Below are 22,736 nucleotides of genomic sequence, written 5' to 3' on the forward strand. Positions count from 1 at the left end.
TCATTACTCACTTTCGAGTTCACGCTTATGGAGAACAGACAGTAATTAGTAGGTGTAGTATTGTGTGTTTGTATCTTTTATATTAGTTTTTAGATATATAAAATATTTTATCTAATACCTAACCTAATAAAGGTGTGTACACATAATACAAAATCTATTTGGAATGTTGTGTACTCTGTGTCCCGGATGCTACAAAGTGTTTCGTACAGACTACCGTTATATATGCTTATTGTTCTGACGATGGCCGTCGATTGTTATGAACGGTTGATTCCGCTTGTTCAAACGGTTCTGCAGCAGCACGAGTTGTGGAAACTGACGGAAGCTGACTCGTCCAGTCTTGTTGACTCAATTCTTTCTTCATCAGAGCGTTTGAGCGTTATCTGCGAGTCTAGACAACAGCAACACTTGTGGGGTTGTTTGACGGAGCAAAGGTTTCCTGACCTTCCATCACGATTGCTATACAAGCAAAGGAAATCAATGGAAACGTTACTGGAAGGAATGCAACAGACAATGCAAGTAGCAGAGACAGCTTCACTCCAGACTCTGGATTTCTATTTTGGTGTGATCGTTTGTACACTCAAACAATTACAGAGTCTGGGTTGAGATTGCACGATTAATTAATTAATTAAATAATTGATAATTAATTAGTTAATAAATTAATAGTAAGTAAAATATATTATTAGTAATTGATTATTAATTAATAATTGATTAATAAATAATTATTAATAATTAATTATCAATAATTAATTAATTATTACCTAATTGATTTTGTGGTTCAATTGTGCTTGTGTTGGACTGTTTGTACATTCAAACTTTATTTGTTACAGATCTACCTTCAAGTCTGTTAGCAGTGAAATAGCATGTCAGTACAAGACAGCAATGGACCACGTTTTCCAAGAATTTGCTGGTGAGTAGCACGTGCTTAAACTACTATTTGATATTAATAAATTAATAATATGTTGTAGTACTACAGTACAGGCATTGCTAGGTGACAAGAAGGCTAATCAAAACGTCTGTGGCACAGATTTTAATCAAGGCAATTATTTACTCGTGGAAGTATCTCTACATAGGCATCAATGTGTCCCTGACTGAAAGGCTAGTAATTTCCTTCCTTGAGGTTAATGTCCTTAAATAGCATCAAATCAGTAAATACAACTATTAAGCAGACTTATTTTAATCTGCAGTTAATGTATTGTCAGACGAATTATGAATTACATTACAATAGGGTCAATCATGTACACACAGTATACAGAAAAATGGACCACGAGGCAACTCATACACTGACGTCATCTTGCAATGCCAATACATTTTTTGTTTGCAATACATGAGACGACTTCAAACTTAAATCTGAGACCAACACACATTTTAACTAATACAGTGACAAAATAGTTTGCAAATTTTTGGTGTGCTTTTGCACATTATGCAATTTCAGGTCGAGTGAGTGAAGACGATGGCAAGAAGAGACATACGACTCGACCTTCTATTCACGACATACTCCACTGGCTCGGTGACATTACAGATTTCTATAGTAAAGAGTACGGCTGTCTGTTTGTGCCTTCTACAGGCATGTCTCTATCCGATTGGTTTGTGTTATGGTACATAGAGTGATGAGGAAAGAGAGCTTGCTGGCTACTCTGAAATGCGAGGAAGTGGAGACAGTCACAAAGATTCAAGCGCAATGGTATAACAAGTTGGCTTTTCAGCAAGCATATGGTACGTACAGTGTAATATGCAATTTTTTAAAAGTACACTAAATTTCTATTTTTGTAATTTCTTGGTACAGATACAATCCAGTATCTTCGGTTCACCACAGGTGAACAGAAAAAGGATTAGTTGGTTAGCTGTCACAGACAGCAAGGGCTGATGTGTTACTGTGGTCAACAGTGATTACTACTTGTCAAGATGTCGTCTTGGCTCGTTTTGCTGCCAATTCTCCTGCCTAAATGAGAAGGAACGGGTGAATACTATGATAGCTCTCTTAACTGTTAGGAACCGACCGTTCCAAACTCGTAATAATGAGGTGCTAGCTCATATAGCCACTCCGGTTCAATCTGAAAGAATAATGAACCAAACATGATATCTGTTAATATAAACTCTCAAAATTTCATATGTCGACACAAAGGCCATCATGCAGTCAGGCACACTGGTCGATCATTGAACAGACAGACAGACAAACAGACATGCAGGCAGGCAAGATGAGAGTGACAGGCAGAGATAGGATGCATGTAGGCAGGAGACACATTGGCTGAGACCCAAACAACAGAATCTCTTTACCACAGTGATGTCTCTCATGTAATCTTTGTTTGTCTGAATAACCTCGTGGAACACCACCCTACAACACATCTGTATCATCACAACGCATCACAAGTCGATCAACTCCACACACCATTGCGGCAATTTCTCTCCATACAGAACTGATGTGGGATGGATCTCTAAAGGATGATCGTCTCGGACTGTCCTTCCAACCACATTGCAGTGTACAACAAAGCAAACAACAAAAATCAATCAGATCGATGCAACCTGTATGTACCGCTGGGATGAAGGCGAGCAGCGTTAGCAAAGAATCCAGATACAATACACCTCTGCACAGGCTCACACTCATCTAAACGCAACATGTTGTGATCACTCGTTTCAAGCAATAAGACACAAACATGTGCACAAGCTTACTTACCATCTTCAACTGGTTTAATTTTCACTTTAAAACGTCGCAATGTTTTGATCAACTGCTCCCGGATGTCAACAGCACGGCATAATACTAGTCATTAATATTAACAAGTTATTTGTCCTTTCCATTTTGAAATTTACGCACCCCGATAGTTCAGAAAATGCTTGTGGCAAAATCGAGCACTTTTTTTGTGACTTATAAATGCCTTGTAAACATTGAGCATGGTCAGGTGATCTCCCTCGTAGACAGAGAATGCCAGTCGTGCTCGGTCCTGTGCATACACAAGCAGTGACTTATTTGCTGTTTGATAAGAGATGTTATGTTGTCTCACTGATTCTCGTTTCTTGTTTGGTGGACGTAGAAAGATGTTGTCCAGTTGCAGCATGGCCGCTATTGTTACTGCTTCGTCTGAGCACCCAAACTCTCCTAAACAATAAATGAAAATGGAGAAAGCTGTTTTCTTGAAGGATTGCAGTCATTCTTGGTTTGTGTATGATTGCACGTTGTTTGTGTTTTCACTTGCCTGATGTAAGCAGCATTTTAGCAAACATTGGATGAAGTGGAAATTCAGCCATTTGGAGACCAAGTGGATGAGTTAAGCTCCCATTATCATCCAGTCCTGTACACATAAAATGACATGTGGAGGACAGGTAGACAGACAGACGGACGGACGGACGGATGGACACACACACACACACACACACACACACACACACACACACACACACAGTTACATTTGTACCTCCCAGAGCATACAAGAGATCCAGAGCTCTTATCATAGACTTAGCTGGTGGAGGCTGTATTGTGGATAGCACAGACTTAATTTTTATTTATTTTAATCAACAAACTTGGCAAGCAATGTCTTACAGACAGAAAACTGAACCTCAACACGTTGTCAATTCCCATTGATTTCAACTGTAATACCACTGTAGCCAAATTGCTTCTGAATTACAAACAAACAAGTGACAGAACGCAACGCAATTCAAGCAACATAATTACACACCGTTGCATTTCTGGTACTGCAGCAACAGGGAGCTTTTTAAAATCCTTTTCTATGAGTTGAACACAACACACTATGCAGCCCGTCGAGAACACATTGGGTGTATAGCAACTGACCTGTGTAGAGTCGAAAAGATTTGCCTAGAATTGACAAATTGGTTAACAACTGAGATAATTCGTTTTCTTGATTCATCGTGTGTTAATCATGGTCATTGCCTTAGTGATTGCTATTCTATCCATCAGTCATCTGTTTGGACTCTATGCCTGGTTACCTATTTGTCTGACCACCTACCATATTTGCCTATTTCTGTCTGTCTGTGTGTCTGTCTATCCGTCTGTCCGTCTGTTGCTAATTAACATATTCCTCAATCTCTTTGCCTGCTTCGGTGTATGCTTGCGTATGTCTCCAGCTCTCAACCAATTCTCTCATGTTCTTCTGTCTGCTCTAAAAGTCTCACCTGATCTGACTCGTCCTGCCCTGCCAGATCGCTGAGTGGCAGACGACTGTGAGACAGGAGTAACAACCAGAGATTCTGTACACAAACACCAATAAGCAACAACACCAAACGAGCTGATCTGCAACTCACCCAATCCATTGTTTGGATTGTAGGCTCTTACTTTGACAAACCCACAGTCAATCACTGCAACCATATCGTGTTTATTTACAAAAAATAAGTTAAAAGCGAACACTGATCACTGACCATACACAATCCCATTGATTGTGATTGATGCTTCAGCAATGTTGGTTGCTACAACAACCTGAACAATAACACAGCACATCAGCCAATCGACATGTACTCAATTGATTCAATAAGATATACTGGGTAATTAGAATCCATATATATATATATATATATATATATATATATATATATATATATATATATATATATTGGTAGTGTTGTTGTGCTTCTTACAAAATATTTCAAATGCAATATAGTTATTGAGAGACTAACTTTTCGAGCATCAGTTGGAGTTCTTCCAAACACTTTAAGCTATAAGAATTAAGAATTAAGATTAAAACAAACACACGTAAATGTACTAGCACACACATGCAACCACACAACAAGGACACACACGTGTACACACACACACACACACACACACACACACACACACACACACACACACACACACACACACACACACACACACACACACACACACACCAACCTGTTCAGAAGCTGGTAACCCACCATACATTGGAAGCACCATCAGCTGATTAGCAGAATCAGGCAATGTCTCTGCCCTTTCTCTACATAAATTAATAGCATCAATTTTTCTGCCACACAATATCACATGACACTAACAGGACAAGAGCAACAACACGTTCCACCTCTTCCTAAATAAATAAGCAACAAATTTCATAAGTTCCGTTGCCAATGAAAGTTAGTACATCCCAAATAATGTATCAACACATCTGTATCACATACTTGTCCAGTAAGAAATGCAAGAATATCACCAGGTCTCTCATCTTGATGTATCGCCCATATGGTAGATACAGTAGACTTGATGTAATCAGGAACAGGACTGAATGTAGACATGTTAACTGACAAGCAGAACGAATGACAGACCAGCAAACTGAGCATCTTACTAGTAGCTGTAATAAATATCCACAGGAAACATTCGACCTTTGACTGTCAGAATAGCTGCCGTGTCTTTCCTAAATGGACAAAATTGTATATGAAGGGACATCAGTCAATTAAGTGAGATGATATGACATACTTGGAGTCACCAGATGTGTTGAGATTAAAGAAATCTCTGAACATCTGTGAATACATGAGTGGTTAGTAAACGATCAATTGTATAATTTAATTGTATTGTCAGTAGAATACATACATAACTATACCTCAGCATCAAGAGTGGCACTTGACACAATGAGTTTTAGATCAAGACGTTTCTTAAGAATCTGGCAATTATAAGCAAATCACACAAATATATATATACGGTATGTATACTGTACTGCAAACAAACGGACACAAAGATGAACAAAAAATAGAGAGAAAGTCAAATGTTTGCTTATGCAAGGCAAAACAAACAACAAATGTAAATTGGTTAACAAGAAACGGGCAGATAAATAGAAAGGCAAAGAAAGAAACGGGCAAACATACAAACAAACATACAACTAATAAAAACCAATTGAATAAGACAGACAAACAGACATGCAAATCTCTGGATAAAAAATTATAAATAAACTGCAAACAAATAGCCACATAGATAACCCAAATATACATAAAAACAGATACACCGGCCACATGTACATCATACAATCAGCTGAACACAAACAAGCAGATAAAAAACAAAGTTTTCGTAAAGGATAAGCAAGTCACTACTTGCCTCACCTTCTTCAGTAGACCAGTAATAATATCCGTATAAAGGGACCGTTCATGTGCTTCATCCAGCATCAAAACGCTGCAAAACTATAAATTTCCAGCCACCGTTACGACTCAGAATACGAATCTCTTTACACCTGTATTTGTTTAGTAATGGATCGCCCATCATCTCTCGTACCAACAACCCATCAGTAAGAAACTGTCACACACGGCATCACAAAATGAGACTAACTGATGACTACTCTTCTGCTTACCTTGACTTTTGTCCTTTTTGGATCTGATACATCATCGAAACGAATCACATAGCCAACCTGCATAGCCAAACATATTGCAATATTTTTCACGAAAGCATGACACAGGAAAAGGATCTGGCTACGCGAGACTAGATGATGACACATACAAGATAACACTCGGTACTTTTATCCATCTATACATCTGTCTGTTTGTCTTTCAGTCTAATTTCATACATGCATAAGTTAAAAAAGATGGATAGACTCAAGAGACATGACGCATGAACCAACAAACAAACAAGTAAGCAAACAGATGTAAAGCATGTACGCAAAACACATACACTGATCCAGTCAATACTATATCACCTAACCTCTTGACCTAACATGCATCCCATCTCTTCAGCGACACGACCCGCAACCTTTCATAGAATCACACGCAATGTGACAATCAGACAACACCAACTGTTGTAGGGCATGCAACTGTATACTGTAGTGGTAGCAACTCTTCTCGGTTGTGTGACCCCAATAATTTTCTGGGAATTCGTCCATCCACTCTCATACAAATACTGTGGAATCTAAACATCCAAACACATACCATATACACATGCAAGTGCATTTATATCTATGTGTGTATTAATGCATGCAATTTGGATAACATGTGTATACCTGTGTGCTTTTGCCACAGCCCGTCTCCCCTACTATAACAACAGTCTGATGTTTCTCAAGTAAATACAGAATATGATTTCGATGCTGCAATAAAATACACACAGCACTTTATCTGTATTTGTGCAAAAAGTGTAAATCAAAGAAGAAAATGCTAGCAAGACAAAATAACAAACAATAGTGCAGACTAGTAGATACCATGCTGACTGACACGACAGACACATGACAAGGAGGACGTACTGACTGGCATGCAGGCAACCATCATGTACTCTCAATTGTGATTTATCATGCAAAATAGGGTATATGAGACAGTCAGACAGATTGTTTTATTGATTTTAAACTTCAAAGATACAACAAGTAAATCTTCAAAGCAAAATATACACCTCAGTCCATTACTCTATTCATTCAGACCTAATGGATAAAAAACTGAATATCCCTATCTCTAAATTTGTCTATCTCTATTTGACTATGTAACAAGTGAGATATTTTTCGTAACATCACTTGGCTGTTAGATGTCTGTAATAGAACAGAATGGTGTCATCTCCAGTCAGTGACAAATTCTACTGCTGATTTGGTATTTCCAATAGCTTTTGCCTTTTTGCCAGTTCTTGTACAAGCAATTCTGCCAACTCACCCCAGCGACCAAAATGTTCAAAACAGACAGACAGACAGACAGACAGACAGACAGACAGACAGACAGACAGACAGGCAGGCAGGCAGGCAGACAGACAGACAGAGACGGTGCTTCTCAGGTCCTCTTCAGCGTTGCAACACTAAAGCGACTGCAAGAAAACTCAGTAGACTCTCCAGACGTGAACATGTAGAGTTTGACTCGTATTCTGAGCAGTTGTTAGCCAAATAGTTTAGTGTTTTGTTTGCAGCCTTGGTGGTCGTTGGACATTCTTTTAGTTTATGATATGTGGATGTTTTAGTGTCAATTTATGAAAATATACTACCATTGACAAACAGACAGACAGACAGACAGACAGACAGACAGACAGACAGACAAACAGACAAAAAATACGCCAAAAAGGCACGTCTTTGTGAAACTGCACTGAATTTCATTCCTCTTGTGATGAAGCACTGTAGTTGGTAAGGGCAAGTGACCCAAAAATATCTCAACCAGCTCTCATCCATAGCAACATGGACAACTGAGTGCAGACAAGACGAGTTCAAAAATCAATGGACAGCTTGGTTCTCAATTGCGATGCAGCAATGCAATGCAAGAGTGTTACTGCAGAAGATTCATGAGCAGACTCAAGTATAGTGGTGACTCAGTTGGCGCCATTAGTAACTTTGTTAGCTTATTGTCAACTGTTTGACTCTTAGTCGTAATTAGGGACCTCTTGGGTCCAAGTTGTCTTAGAGATTGCTGATTTTAGCGTATTGTAGACTGTAATAATGTTTTGTATAAGAAATATATGTACTCTACATTGACAGAGACAGCTAGGCAGGAAGACAGACTGACAGCCAAGCAGACGGATAGACAAACAGGCAAGCAGGCAGACAAAAAACAAACAAATGCACAAGAGCAAGTTCACACAAAAAATATTTCATTAAAACTCTTGTATCGTTTACCTTGAATACAGGCAGTCTCTGTCTCTGTTGTTGCATTGACAATGACAAGTATGGGTTGTAAGCTATAGAGTCAGCATAACTTTCTTGACTGTATGGCCTCTCTATTCTCACTTTAGATTCTGGAGCTTCCGTTCCTTTCACACAAAGAAACAATAAAACCTAAAACTTACCAAACAAATTCTACGTAGAAGTATAAAGTAACCTGGCCTCCAGAACTTCGGAGCAAATCCAGACATGTTGACTGTCTTAGATTACAAAACAAGATGAGAGACTGCGTGCAGTTTAACTAATTAATTAAGAATTAGCAACTTTGAAAAGCCCGGATTGACTCGCGTAGCCAGACCTTACCGCCGCGTCACACTTTTGAGCGAGGTCTTCTGCAGGAGTACTTGTGCAGTAGTGCTATTGGGAGAGGTCAGAAGAAAATGGGGGGAACAGGCTGTAGTAAGATATTTAAACAATTAGAGCAGAGGATGGCATGCGAGGTTTATTCGGGACGTGGTTAGTTATAAGACGTGAAGACGATCATTTGAAGCGATATAGCTACACCGTTCGTTGGTGGAATTTGCATGGCGACGAAGACGGGATCGAGACTTTCAGGTGGGACACTATAGGCCAGTCCATTTGGTCTGGGGGACGGTTTGTTCTGTTACACTGCGGTGCAGTGCTCCTCTGTACAATTGAATCCAGAGTCGTTCGACTGCGTGGAGCGCGCGTTACCCTCGCGCGCATGTACACAACTTAGTTATAATGACTCAACACCGCAGCACATATTGACACTCTTTATCTCATTTTCTCCAGCTATTGACGAAGCCGAAATCGTTTTGTGTGATCCGTAAACATGCAACACCAAACAAAAAAAAACAAAACCTCCATGTCACTGTAGCTACTTATATTAGCTACAGTCATGTAAAAGAGTCCATGTCGTTCTTGTCTGTCACTCCTGCTGCTACAGTCAAGTGATGACTTTACAAGTAGAAGGTATGTCCAGAAAATATCTCTGACTGGGACTTCGAACACAAATTCTTTCAGCTGCAAGTGCACAGCTGTCCACCTAAAACATATAAAAATGTTGAAGATGTCAGTTCAACAATGACAATGACAACCATACAAAATATACTAACTTATTAATTAAGTAAAGTAAAGCAACATACCGTGTCACCTTTACGTCTGCATTGACAATAAGATGAATTCTTCACGTGTACACATCGTGGTAATCCATCCTTTGAGCATGTGCATTCCTCACATGATGTCAAGCGTTGTAGAGATGACACAGTGGCATAAACTAAAGCCTTCTGTTCCACTGTTGTGTTGAGTCGACTGATGTCCCACACAGACCCGTGGAAATATAGAGATAGTCGTCCATAGTGATTCAGTGACAAGCATGTAGAGTATTGAACAGGCAAAAACTGAATGTTTCTACGCAGTAACAGGGTATCATCAAATTGAGAAGAAACGCCATAGAAGTTGCCATTCCAATCTATGCCCATGATAACTTGTGAACTATTCCTTGTAATAAATTCAACATTCAGTAAACTAGTAATCATAAAAGGCTGATGCTTGCACAATCTTCTCCTTAATGTAGGAAAATTAATCATGATATTAGCTGTCCTATGATGAGCAGTTGCAAGCAATAAGTTGCTTGCACATTGACTCTTAATGCTCGCTCCCATTTCTATTTCCTCCAAAGCATGTAACAATGCCTGATAACCATCAGACTGTGTTAAAGTTGACCTATGGGTAAGTTGTTGCAAAGCAGATGGCACAGCTTGGACACCAAAAAGATCCGACAAGGGAAAACCTGCTTGCAAGATACGAGGCTCTGCTCTGTCCCCAAATGTAACCACACCATACAAGTTCTTTACATCAACCCCAATGCCTTGCCTTGTCATTATGTCCTCTAATTGTTGTAGCAACAGTTGTGCTTGATCAGACCTTAATGATGCCAAAACAGTTTCAGATTTCTCCAGCAGCAGAATTGTCACAACGCATTTTGGTTGTAAAAATTGACGAAATGCTGACACACAAGTCCTCACTGTAACTACAGATGACTGCTCCGTTTCACTAACTCTGTTCTTCGCACTGCAAGTGTATCTATTGGAATCAGATGCAAGAACATTAGACACAATCAGCAAAGTACCATTTTCTTTGATTTCAATACGAGACATAGAGTTGATGGAAACTCCATCAATAGTCCACGACAGAGATGGTATGGGGTAACCTGATGCTTCACAACGTAACACAATGCGAGCACCAACATTTACTGTCACATTAGCACCAACAGCTATTTCATCGAGTGCAAGATGAGTGACTTGGATTACAGGAGGCTCTACAAACAATTATCGTAGAAGAAGAAGTAATACATCAGATACTCTGACTTACGAGACACAAAGATGATTGACTTTCTCAACTCAATTCTTAGTGTGTTGTTAGCCACACAAGTGTATTCACCTTCATCTGACACTGTCAGATTGAAAAGACGCACAAAGCTCACATTGCCCTACACAAATATTCCATCAGTATATGTCACAATTACAACCTTTCTGTCTTTCTTATTAACCATTCTCAGCTGTTGTAAAGGAAGACCATCCTTTAACAGTTGAATGTTTGCTGCAGGAGCACTTGTCACAAAACAACCAAAGGTGGCATTCTGTCCTGCCAGCAAATCAGTAGCATTACTGCCAACTTCAACCAGCCTGTCTCCCGATGTGCCAAGAGACAATGCCATATCAGCAGGCATTGATCCAATAATCAGAACAACTAAATAAAAATACAAAATCATACCGCTTTCAAACATATCAGATAATTATCATTACTTGCAGCACAAGTATATGGTCAATTATTTGGAGTCAAATCCATTGTCAACAAGTACATGTATATAAATAAAATTACATTCAATCTCAACTTTAAGCTAAAAATAGTTAAATTAATTATTCTGTTTTAAGATATAAACATCAATATATATATATATATATATATATATATATATATATATATATATATATATATATATATACAGGTTTCCTTTCAACTAGATTTGTATTACTAGTATAGTAGTAGACATGTTTCTTACCTTCTGACTCACATTTGATACCATAGTATTCTTTGTTGCATACACACATGGCAGGTCCCACACATTGACCGTTACCACTGCATTCATATGCATCATCACTTTTTCTTGAGACACAAGATGGTACATCACAAGCATCTCCTTTCCAGTAGTCATCACACTTGCACTGTTCAGGTCCAACACATCTGCCATAGCCTATAAAGGATGTGTGTCTGATTTAGTACATCATACAGAGATGCTGATTATGTGCTTTGTACCTGAGCAGTTGTAATGACCAAAGCAGGATGGCTTACTGCAGTCACTGCCTGTCCATCCATTATTGCATTTGCACACATTGGCATTTATGCATCTTCCGTTTTTGCTACAGTCGCCCACACACAGAGGTGTGCTACAGTCTACTCCACTGTATCAATCAAAGCATGAACATTCAGTCTCACTCATACAAATGCCATTGCCACTGCAGCTAGACACAACCGGACAGAATATTAAAAATTCACAGCTGCTGCCTGTGTGCTCTTCATTGCAGTCACATAAGTCAGGTTGAACACAACGTCCTTGGCCAGAGCAAGACAAACGATTGTCTGCAGAATTACCATAACAGACTGGAATGCTGCAATTATTCGCTGTCCAGCCAACATGACATTCACAACTCCCAGATGCATTACATATCCCATTGCCTGCAACCACAACATAGATACATAATCTTAATTTGTCAATAGACTTGGTGTGATGTGACATAGTGTGTGTGTGTGTGTGTGTGTGTGTGTGTGTGTGTGTGTGTGTGTGTGTGTGTGTGTGTGTGTGTGTGTGTGTGTGTGTGTGTGTGTGTGTGTGTGTTCACGTATGTGTTCACATGGCACCATCATCACCTGAACATCCCTGAGATCGAGATATGCAAGCCAACACCACAACGTCAAACAGTGATCGTATATCACCAAGTCTGTTTGTAGCTTTGCATGTATACTTGTTCGTGTGATCAATGGCTGCTGACAAAATGACCAACAGTTGACCATTTTCTTCAACCTTAACACCAGCAACATTGGCCGCAAACATATCATCAGCCACACTCCATGTCACATCAGGAATTGGATAGCCAGATGCTTCACACCAAAGTGCAATTCTACTACCAATCAGCACAGTCACATTACGTTCTGATAAAACATCCTTCGGAGAGACAATCTGTGATATGACCATAGGAGGCTCTAAAACAAAGTATTATAAATTACAAAATGATATTGCTAAAAGTAAGCAGCAGTCATTTGTGTAAACTTACGAGAAACAGAAAGCACTGACTCTTTTGACTCTGACATTGCTGTGTTGTTTGCAACACAACGATATCGACCAGCATCCAATAAAGTAAGACTTGATACACGCAGCATAAGACCAACACCCTACGTAAAAAACACTAAAAATACATAACTTATGGAACTTCACACTAATTACACCTCTACCTGCTCTTTCTTTATTAGTTTACCATCTTTATACAAATGAAGTATTCCTGGAGGATAACTTGTTGCATAACAGCTTAAGATGATACTTTCACCTGTTACCAAATTGCTTGCATTACTTCCAATATCAATCAATTTGTCTTTCAGTGTTGATGCAATATCAGCAGGAGTAGAAATGATTGAAAGAGCAACTGCAGCATACACAACATGTGACTATTAAACAGACACTATATATGATACTGCTGTGCTGTACCTGTGGTTTCACATGCAGCTCCATAGTAATGTTTATCACATTCACAAATACCAGGTCCAATACAAGTACCATTACCACTGCATTCTGTAGGATTGCCTTTTGATGTAGGACAAAATGGAGTGTCACAACTATCTCCCTTCCAAAACTCATCACACTGACAGCTGTTAGGACCAACACATAAACCATGACCTACAATAGAAAGACAAAAGTCTGTTGTGATGTGTAAGGATCAAACCATCCATAAATGTCAATAGTTTATATAGCGGAAGAGTGTCATCGATATTACTTAGAAAAAAGACACCCACTACTCGCGCACAAACGTAAGATTTACTTCTGCACTATTGACATTTATGGAAAGTCCCTAAGTTTTAATAATCAAAATACAAAAACGATTTTACCAGAACAAAATTTTTTGTCTTCACAAGATGGCTGACTGCAGTTTCCTCCAGTCCAACCTTCATCACATTGACAGAGATTCACGCTAATGCATTTGCCCTTGTCATTGCAGTTGCCAGGACAATACGGTCTGTCACAGTTTGCTCCACCAAATCCTTCATAGCAAACACACTCGGTTTCACTCACACACATACCATTTCCACTGCAATTGGAGACAGTAGGACAGTACATAGGAACTTCACAGTTGCTACCAGTGTGTCCTTCCTCACAGAGACATTGATCAGGTTCAACACAATGACCATGACCTGAACAAGATGTTGTGTTGTGATCACTCAAGTTGAAACAGATAGCTATTCCACAGGTTGGACCTGTCCAACCAACACCACACACACAGGTGGCAAATTCAGTGCAGTTGCCACGTCCTGCAAGACAAAATGAGCAATGTACTTCTGTACAGTTAGTAGCTAATACTATACAAAGCATGAACTCACCCAAGCAGCCTTGTAAAGCTTCGCATGTTGGTATATTGCAACGTTCACCACCCCAGTCAGGATCACAGATACATTTGCCACCATCAGTGCATGCACCATGATTCGAGCATGCATCAGAGCAAACAGCCAGCTCACTACAGTCGGCTCCAATAAAACCGGGATTGCAAAGACATTCATCAGGGGCACGACACTGACCATTTACAGGAGATGTGCAATTGTTTACATTATCACAGAATGCTACAAAAACAAAGGACAGTTGCTATTTAATGCATTCTGAGTACAAAAGTCACAATCCATGCACTGGCAACACACAAACAGAAAGAGAAGATACATACTATAGAGATACATACATAAGCTTCACAGTACCTTTCAAGCAAAGACCCTCTTCTTCATAATAACCAAACTCACAAACACAGAAGCCTTCAATACACTCGCTGTTCTCTGGACAATCATCACACCCACCTAATGTTAATAAATAAAAAACAATGTGAACAATCATTAATGCACATGCACACAAATTAAGACACACTGCAGAAGATTGTCGTACCTAATGCACAGTCTTCTCCTCTCCATAACCCAGAACAATTACAATACTGGCCCCCAACACAATCTCCATGATTAGAACAGTCCTCTGGGCAATTTCCTGGTGCAAGCAAAAACAGTTATAAAAAATATAAAGTAATCGGTAAAAGCTCGCCACTCTTGCAGTGTTGATCTACAATAAAGTAGCAATAAAGAATGCTTGCTGATCCAAAAAAGCTGTATCTTCTGTCAGCACAAAGTCAATCATACAATCTTGCAGTTTCTTGTCAGTTAACCCGACTTGAGAACATCTTGTTCTTGCCATCTATGTAAAGATTTTAGTTCTGAGCATGTACGTATAACAATCATCAGAAAACTTTAAGTTACTCACATCAACCATTCGTGAATCAACGTCTGTAAATATGTTACTACCATAAATGGGTTGATGACTAATTCTATTTGCATCATAATCACTGTCCAACAAATCTCCAGGGAAGAAGTTTGAATGACTCCATGACCATGAACAGCCAGGTCCACAGCCAGAATCTTCAGTTGGGGAGCTTGTTAGTCTCCCTATACTAGTTGATAAAAAGCACAGAATATTAAACTAAAAACACAAAATTATTTAATTAAAAGAATCCTGCTGGTTTTCTTTCAATCACACATGCACACACACACACATGCACACACACGCACACACACACACACACACGCACACACACACACACACACACACACACACACACACACACACACACACACACACAAGCACATGCATGCATGCATGCACACACACACAAGCACATGCATGCATGCATGCACACATTTAAATAAACAAAAATTAATTCAGTAGACCTATAGTGTTCTTACAGGATTCTACAAACTCATCAACATTGTCATAACTATATGTTGTTCCATCAGGACCAATAAAGTCATTGTTACAATTTCCATCCATGTTGCCACACAATCCAGTAGTTGTTCCCATAAATAGAATAGGAGCTCCCAAAGATGCATCTATGTATTGACGTCCTATCTTCTCACTATATCGAACATGAATTTTATATGTAGCACCATTCCCAAACTGAAAGAAGAACTCAGCAACACAGTTGTCAGCAGCACCTTGGCTGATTGCTAAAGAAATTTTCTTATCAGCCAACGTCATCACAGTGCCCTTCACAACTTCATGTACAGTTCCATTTATTCTATTTGCAAATCAAAAATGCATTCATCAAATTAGGGTTAGTTATTTCTTTGCATGTACACCTCAGTGTTGGTAAATTCCACTCTTTTGTTGTTGTGACAGAAGCTACTCCATCTCCAATTTTAAGTGTTGCACCACCTACCATCGAAGCATGTTTGTACTTAAAGAACAGCAGCTGAACGCCAAAATCATTTGGAATGCTGTAACAGCTGGCAAATAAACCAATACCAAAGTAATCAAAAGGGTGACCTGTCACAGCAAAACAGTCAACCAAAAATGATAGTATCAGTTGATGTGATTTAAGTACCATCAATAGCTTGCAGGTGTGGATCAACATTGCTCATGACAGGACGACATATGTCACAGCAGTCTCCAACCCATTCTGAAAGAGGTGTGCAGCGACATTCTGGCCGTCCTCCAGAACCGATTATACATTTACCATTAGAACTCCCTGAACACTGTGCAGAGCCACAACATCCTAGTTCTGTGTTGCAGTCAGGAATGGTGCATTCGTCGCCCAGCCAACCTTTCTTACAAACACATGAGCAAGTGCTAGGATCAACAATCCCATGAACACAACCTTGATACAGGAAATAGATGTGCAATGATGTTTACAAAAAGGATAGATGCAGTAAATGCCTTACTTCCTGTCACACCATTAGCTGCTGGAGGTGGATAACTTTCATCCAACACGGAATTTATAAATAGAGCTGCTGACTCAGAAACCTCAAGGTCATCTGCAATTCCATGGTAGGACTCATACCAAAATTGTGCTTGCAGTCGAAGTAGTTGTGGTACAGGAGTTTCTAAAGTAGACAGGTACAAACAAACAGCAATTGCGGCATACAAAGGCCGACTGAGGTCTTCATAAACAACATTTTCCCATATTATGCCTAAAAGTTGTTCTCTTATTTGTTGGTGTTTTTCAGTAAGCACAGAGTATGTGTCCACATCTTGTGTTTGAACAAACTGAGCATTACTCATTATCCAGATAACAGTACGCGGTTCAACATCATCAAACCCAGAAACCCCACTTTCATCCCCAGAAAGTCCACTCACAAGAGTTTTCTGTCGCCCAAAGAAAGTGTCAACCCAAGCTGTTCTGCGAAGTAGTTGAAAGTCATCAGCAAAAATATTTGATTCAGCAATGATACGAATAGTTTCATCAACTACTGTCGTACCATTTTCTTCAAATCCCATCACACAAGCAATCTGTGGACCTGCAATTGATACAAAAGCACACTCAATTAACATAAAGCACCCAACTACTAAAATATTACTTACATCCATCAGCAAGCAGACACGTCAAATCAAAATCAGATTGCCTTGACTCTCGACTAGCTTCTAAAAATAATTAATTATTCTATGCACCACATAATATCTTCATAATCTAAAATCACCTCGTTTAGTAATAGATAGTCCTAGTTGTGACAGCTCCTCGTGTTGCACTCCCATCATGCCAAATCTACAATTATTCTCATTCCAACTAACTTTATCTCCCAATATGTCAAAGCAGCTTGCGTATTTAGCACAAATAGTTGCAGACTTGTTACAAAACTTATAACTTCCAGGACCTTGTGTTCGGGGGATATTATAGTCTTGACAGTTTTTTCTAACACAATGAAGAAGTGAGAATTCATCACTGTTTGTTAGTTCATCTAAAAAAGACACCACAGCTCCTTGGCAGCCATAGTAAACCCATGACCTACACTGTGTATTTCTTGAGCCATATCCTGACCCAGCAACACATCTTTGCTGATCGTCACACCATCCACATCCAATCTGCTTAGTGCAGACATCACAACCACGATTGACTGTACACAAATCCACATTACAAGCTGGTCTACCCCAACCTGTTTTACAAGCACAAACACCAGGACTCAAACAGTCACCGTTACCAGAACATTCATTTTGTAAATGACATTGAGCTTCAGTACATGTCTTTCCTTTCCATCCAATCACACACTCACACACGCCCCCTCCTCTGCATACTCCATGTTTGCATACACACTTCAATCCTGTTTCAAAGCATGAGTGACGATCAGAACCAAGGTAATAACCCTCATTACATAAACACTGATACTGATTTCCAAATGGCTCACACTGATGCTCACAATCACCGAGACCACCGTTTGTAGTACACGGCTTGGCAGCCTTTACATATTTGTAACCACAATAATATTATAATACTCCCACAAGATGTGTGTTGCATATGCATGCATTATTTACCTGTTGTAAACTTCCAAAATGTTTTATCATATATACCAAGAAATGGTACATTACTTCCTTTGCATGTTTGTAATCCAAGAACAACACCAAGATCCATCAGTACATAATATGTAGTTTCTTCTTCCAGGGTTGCATTCTCTGATAAGTAAAATGACAGCTCCTTTCCACTAACTGACAGTCTTGGTGAAGAAGTATCAATAGAATCAATAATGCCACCATTGCCATTAGTACCATCTTTCACAACCAGAATGAATCGTTTCTTAGCAGATCGAAATACCTAAAACAGCTGTCATTAATTAATCATTAAACATGTAAAACCACTTGACATAAACATTACTTCCTGGTCAAACAGCACAGAGAATCAACTCTGAAATGAAGGAACACCATCACCTACCGGAGTTTGGGATCCTTCAACAATTGTTGGAGCAAAAGCTGTACACAAAAGCATGATAATTTCATATGCAAAACAGAAGAGAACATCTGTTAGTTCACACTGCATACAGTGTTTGGAAAGGCACACACACACACACACACACACACACACACACACACACACACACACACACACACACACACACACACACACACACACACACACACACAACACACACACAAACACACAAACACATACACCACAGTTGCTTAATTTTAATTCAGCTACGAGCCGTAAGAAATTAAACAGAACTTTAAATATATAACAGACTTGGCGAGCAGCTACTCAAAATATAAGACGAATGGACAGATCAACGCTGCCGGATGGGTGCAATTTCGACTGGCTAGCGCTTAACTCGCCAGGGACCGCTCTCGGGGACTCAACTCGGGTGAGTTTTGTTCCGTCCGCGGAAGTTGCGTCATCCTATAAACAGGAAGTAGACTCGGGGCGGGGGGGGGGGGGGGTTGCCTGGTGTATTAGAAATCGCCATACTGTACAGGTTATTAAACCTATCAAAACAATAAACAACAGTTTCCACATTTACACACTTTCCGCAGATAAAGTGTCTAAACATGACATACCATATTTACACAAGGATCTGACAACAACAAGTTGCCCCATTTCTTACTGTACATACCTCACATAGAAGAACATGCCGTAATAAGTGAGTTTTTAATATCAGAGTTTACTTCAACCCTATACCAGCATGCTGTTACAAGATGAGGTGCCTGCCTTATGTAGAGTGAGGTACCTAGACTGTAGTCACAGTAAACCAAGGCCATTATGGTAGTTGATGCTGTACCAGTTGATGAAGGCATCATGATGATAGTTAGTCAAAGACTTGAAATACACCGTGGGATTCGAGTTGCCAAATTTGATGAGCTTGGAAGTAATGAGCATCAAGGGAGCTCAAAATTTCACGAGGATGTCTACAAAGCTGGATCAAGATATAATTAAAGTGTAACTGTACATGTTGGTAAAGTTCTCTCATTTGCAACGTATAATAAAACCCTGCATGGTAAAACGCACTCTATAATGGCATGCTCTTCTATGCGAGTAATACATTTTAGCTACATAATTTCACTAGATTGTATAAGTAGACTAAAGTAGTAGTACAACTTACCTCCAGCCAGCACCACAATGCAACGAATTTCTGAGTACAACCTTAAGACAAACAGACAGTAGTATAAATACTACCAAGAAAACTATACGCTGAGTGAGTGTAGATACCACCGTAAGGCTCACCCTGATTTAGGCACAGCTCTAAAACATAACTTCATTCGTTTTCCAGCCTGATTTCGGCGAGAAGTCCACTGAATAGTCACGAATTTGCTGCCCGGTGGACCTCGAGATCGAGAAGTCTTTACATTTTTTAATCCAGACACTGTAAGCCTGTGTAACCTAATAAATTGATTGAATGCAAAATGACTGCATCAACATGTCAACAGCACATGCAGTGTACTTTGCAATCCGTGTCTCAATTACTTCAACAGTAAGAGGAAGAGTTTGCCTAGTTGGCACAGCAACACACTCTCCTGTTTGAATTGTTGAATCTCCAAAATTCAATCTTCGAGAGGCTATCTGTTTTCTAAGCTCATCGTAAGATACAACTCCCTGACCATTGGCAGGCAACAGTGGAGTAGTTAACAAAATGACGTCCAACAAGAGAATCTGAAAAACTAGTGAAGACAACATTGAGAATCTGCAAACAAGCTCTGGAATAATAATGACAAAGCTTTGCAATAGTTCTATTGTTAACTTGACATAGTTTTACAGTTACAGCAAATTCAATCATCACATACATAAAGGTAAGCCAATCATTGTTTGGCATATAGCATTTGGGTATTGGGTACCACACCTTGTTGACACATACAGTATCATAATTACCGGTGCTATTTTTCTTGCATGCCTTTTGTTGTTTGAATACACAACAAATTGGCAATGAGGAGTGTTGTGTTTTCCAAGACACACAGTTGAAACGTTAAGTTGAATAGTGGTTACTAATCTCACAAAGCAACCAGAAGAAGGAGTTAAACACCAACTTATCTACACATTATATCTCAATTAGAAAGTTTACTGCACACCACATAACCTATCATTTAACTTAATTGCCCACGCAAACAGCCAAACACTAGAGATGGGATTTCCCATATAAGAATATCGAAGAATTCAACTGGGATATGAGCGATTGGTCTAGCCATAGTCATCTGAAAGACTTGAACGCTATTTTATTGCCAACTATACTATTTGACCAGGGATAAGAAAAGAAGAGCAGGTAGCTGTCTCCCTAAAACAGTCAAGTCATTGGCAATTCATTAGCCCGTCCAACGCTTGATGACACCTGAAAAAACCAGGCAGCCAGACGTATGAACGACTGACCAATCTACACAACTTTCATGTGATGAGGTTTACACACAAATCTGAAGAAACGAGAGATGAGACCCTTGCTGACTACATCATGGCAGCACTTTGGTGTATGTCTGAATACTGTGAATTCGGAGATCGCCTGGACAATGAACAACCAAACCATTACACTTTGTTTATCTATAGTCTACTGTTTTCAGTATTTGTGAAAGTTCCAACAAATGAAAAAGAAAAAACAAGAAAGGTACGTTGGGTAAATCAATCTTTAAACCATCAGCCATTCTAGCCACAGCACCAAACAGTATAGTTTGTATTGCTATTGTGGAAGTACAGAGAATAACAAAAGCATTGACACAGCACCACACACAAGCTGAGAGACAAAACTGAACTTACAGACTAAGCTTCCATCATGCACTATTGTCAACCTGGAAAGTCTCTCGAGTTCATGCATAAGCACATGGTTAAGTCGTATTATACACCTGCCCACAAATTGATCCCACTGTGCTGCATGTAACCACAATGGCACTGTTTCAAATGTAACCTTATTTGAAAAGAGATGACACCCACCACCCACAAACATAAAATTTAATTTAAATTCAAAAACTCTGTTAACATTTATCGACAGTACAGTCCAACCTTCATCACATTGAGAGATTTACATTAATTAATAATTAATGAAACTTGGCATTGTAGTTGCCAGGACAATATGGTTTGTCACAGTTCGCTCCACTGAATCCTTTGTAGTAAACACACTCAGTGTCATTCACACACATGTAATTTCACAAACATCAAACATTGGGAGCTGCCAATTTCTTGGTCACGCCCACCAGCTAACAGCTGGGCTCCTGCGCACTACTCAGAAGAAACTCTGAGCCTGTGCTAGCAATCTCCTGGAGCAGAGCCAGGTAATCGCAGGATCATCAGTTGTGAAGTCAACTGTGGTGTGAGCACCAGAAGTCTCACCAGGACCCCAGTGGTTGATGTCACATCACAGCCGATGGCTGCTTAGGACCCCAGTCAATGACCAGGTCCTCATTTATGCTCCTGAGGCAATTGTGCGAGTTTCTTGCCCAAGAAAATTAATTATGCCATAGCTCGCCATCACTGTGACTTAAACTTGCAACCCTGCAAGGTCCCGGATGTACACACTCTATTGAATGACACTCTAACCAACTGAGCTATAGCACCACACACCACACACCACACACACACACACACACACACACACACACACACACACACACACACACACACACACACGGCAAATGGATAAGGAGCTGCTGTTCATTACAGTTACGCCTCCAGCCAGATGGCTGGGTTCCTGTGCACTACGCAGGAGCTATGGACCATGCAAAGCAATCTCCTGGAGCCTGGCCAGGTACACTCGCAGGAGCACCCACTGCGACGCCCCAAGTCCCACCAGGACCCCAGTAGCTGATGGAGTTTGTCCGCAGTCAGGGCCTTTGCCACCCCAGTCAATGACCAGATACTCATTTATACTCCTGAGTCGAGAAAGGCAATTGTGTGTGAGCTTCTTGCCCAAGGAATTATGGCATAGCTCACCATCACTGTGACTTGAACCTGCAACCCTGCAAAGTCCCGGATACACACACACACACACACACACACACACACACACACACACACACACACACACACACACACACACACACACACACACACACACACACACACACACACACAACACACTTACGCAGTCTTTTCCTTGTTCTACCATATTCCAATCTCCTAGTGAACGTTCCTTGTCTAGAGGCTGCGAATAGTGTGGTAGGAAATTTCTGTAACACGCGCGCTATGTTTAGCACAACGCAACCTCGATTAACTAACCTAACGTGCGTTA

The 22,736-nt window shown here is 39.9% G+C and overlaps 4 protein-coding genes across 6 annotated transcripts; 1 reads left to right on the forward strand and 3 right to left on the reverse strand.

Moving 5' to 3' along the window:
• Nucleotides 1-57: 57 nt before the first annotated feature.
• Nucleotides 58-2,401, forward strand: LOC134179062 (AFG2-interacting ribosome maturation factor-like). The gene is made up of 5 exons (XM_062645965.1): nucleotides 58-512; nucleotides 828-907; nucleotides 1,433-1,535; nucleotides 1,604-1,713; nucleotides 1,784-2,401. Exons 1-5 carry the CDS (start codon nucleotides 187-189, stop codon nucleotides 1,831-1,833), a joined length of 669 nt encoding a protein of 222 aa, XP_062501949.1. The 5' UTR covers nucleotides 58-186; the 3' UTR covers nucleotides 1,834-2,401.
• Nucleotides 1,800-8,746, reverse strand: LOC134179060 (probable ATP-dependent RNA helicase DHX35). 3 transcript variants are annotated; one of them, XM_062645964.1, is made up of 31 exons: nucleotides 8,671-8,746; nucleotides 8,469-8,602; nucleotides 6,894-6,977; nucleotides 6,716-6,802; nucleotides 6,599-6,646; nucleotides 6,252-6,308; nucleotides 6,135-6,196; nucleotides 6,007-6,076; nucleotides 5,514-5,573; nucleotides 5,390-5,433; nucleotides 5,259-5,327; nucleotides 5,098-5,194; nucleotides 4,975-5,006; nucleotides 4,838-4,919; nucleotides 4,621-4,659; nucleotides 4,366-4,423; nucleotides 4,252-4,305; nucleotides 4,123-4,197; nucleotides 3,782-3,805; nucleotides 3,669-3,717; nucleotides 3,533-3,608; nucleotides 3,408-3,462; nucleotides 3,189-3,284; nucleotides 2,997-3,091; nucleotides 2,810-2,936; nucleotides 2,672-2,755; nucleotides 2,521-2,602; nucleotides 2,387-2,458; nucleotides 2,275-2,332; nucleotides 1,998-2,051; nucleotides 1,800-1,939 (listed from the first exon to the last, which is right to left on the reverse strand). In XM_062645964.1, the coding sequence occupies exons 1-31, from the start codon at nucleotides 8,702-8,704 to the stop codon at nucleotides 1,898-1,900; spliced, it is 2,100 nt and encodes a 699-aa protein (XP_062501948.1). In that variant the 5' UTR covers nucleotides 8,705-8,746; the 3' UTR covers nucleotides 1,800-1,897. The 3 variants fall into 3 exon arrangements, with proteins under 3 accessions (XP_062501948.1, XP_062501947.1, XP_062501946.1); XM_062645963.1 differs by having other exon boundaries at nucleotides 2,810-3,091; XM_062645962.1 differs by having other exon boundaries at nucleotides 2,810-3,091; nucleotides 4,123-4,305.
• Nucleotides 8,747-9,245: 499 nt separating this feature from the next.
• Nucleotides 9,246-11,943, reverse strand: LOC134177939 (uncharacterized; the record flags this gene model as incomplete). The annotated part of the gene is made up of 6 exons (XM_062644716.1): nucleotides 9,246-9,522; nucleotides 9,623-10,797; nucleotides 10,851-10,968; nucleotides 11,029-11,228; nucleotides 11,542-11,733; nucleotides 11,796-11,943. Coding segments are annotated over 6 exons (1,932 nt in total), but the record flags the coding sequence as incomplete, so codon positions are not given.
• On the reverse strand, nucleotides 11,933-22,677 carry LOC134178313 (uncharacterized). Its single transcript, XM_062645176.1, has 20 exons — nucleotides 22,590-22,677; nucleotides 19,974-20,190; nucleotides 19,757-19,912; nucleotides 19,635-19,675; nucleotides 18,416-18,510; nucleotides 18,079-18,355; nucleotides 17,250-18,003; nucleotides 17,134-17,193; nucleotides 16,494-17,069; nucleotides 16,157-16,429; nucleotides 15,912-16,098; nucleotides 15,591-15,850; nucleotides 14,493-14,588; nucleotides 14,127-14,363; nucleotides 13,638-14,057; nucleotides 13,240-13,428; nucleotides 12,990-13,177; nucleotides 12,812-12,929; nucleotides 12,408-12,740; nucleotides 11,933-12,215 (listed from the first exon to the last, which is right to left on the reverse strand). The coding sequence occupies exons 6-20, from the start codon at nucleotides 18,127-18,129 to the stop codon at nucleotides 11,947-11,949; spliced, it is 4,011 nt and encodes a 1,336-aa protein (XP_062501160.1). The 5' UTR covers nucleotides 18,130-18,355; nucleotides 18,416-18,510; nucleotides 19,635-19,675; nucleotides 19,757-19,912; nucleotides 19,974-20,190; nucleotides 22,590-22,677; the 3' UTR covers nucleotides 11,933-11,946.
• Nucleotides 22,678-22,736: the final 59 nt, after the last annotated feature.

Source organism: Corticium candelabrum, chromosome 4, assembly GCF_963422355.1.
Source record: "Corticium candelabrum chromosome 4, ooCorCand1.1, whole genome shotgun sequence".
In the NCBI taxonomy this organism is placed as follows: Eukaryota; Metazoa; Porifera; class Homoscleromorpha; order Homosclerophorida; family Plakinidae; genus Corticium; species Corticium candelabrum.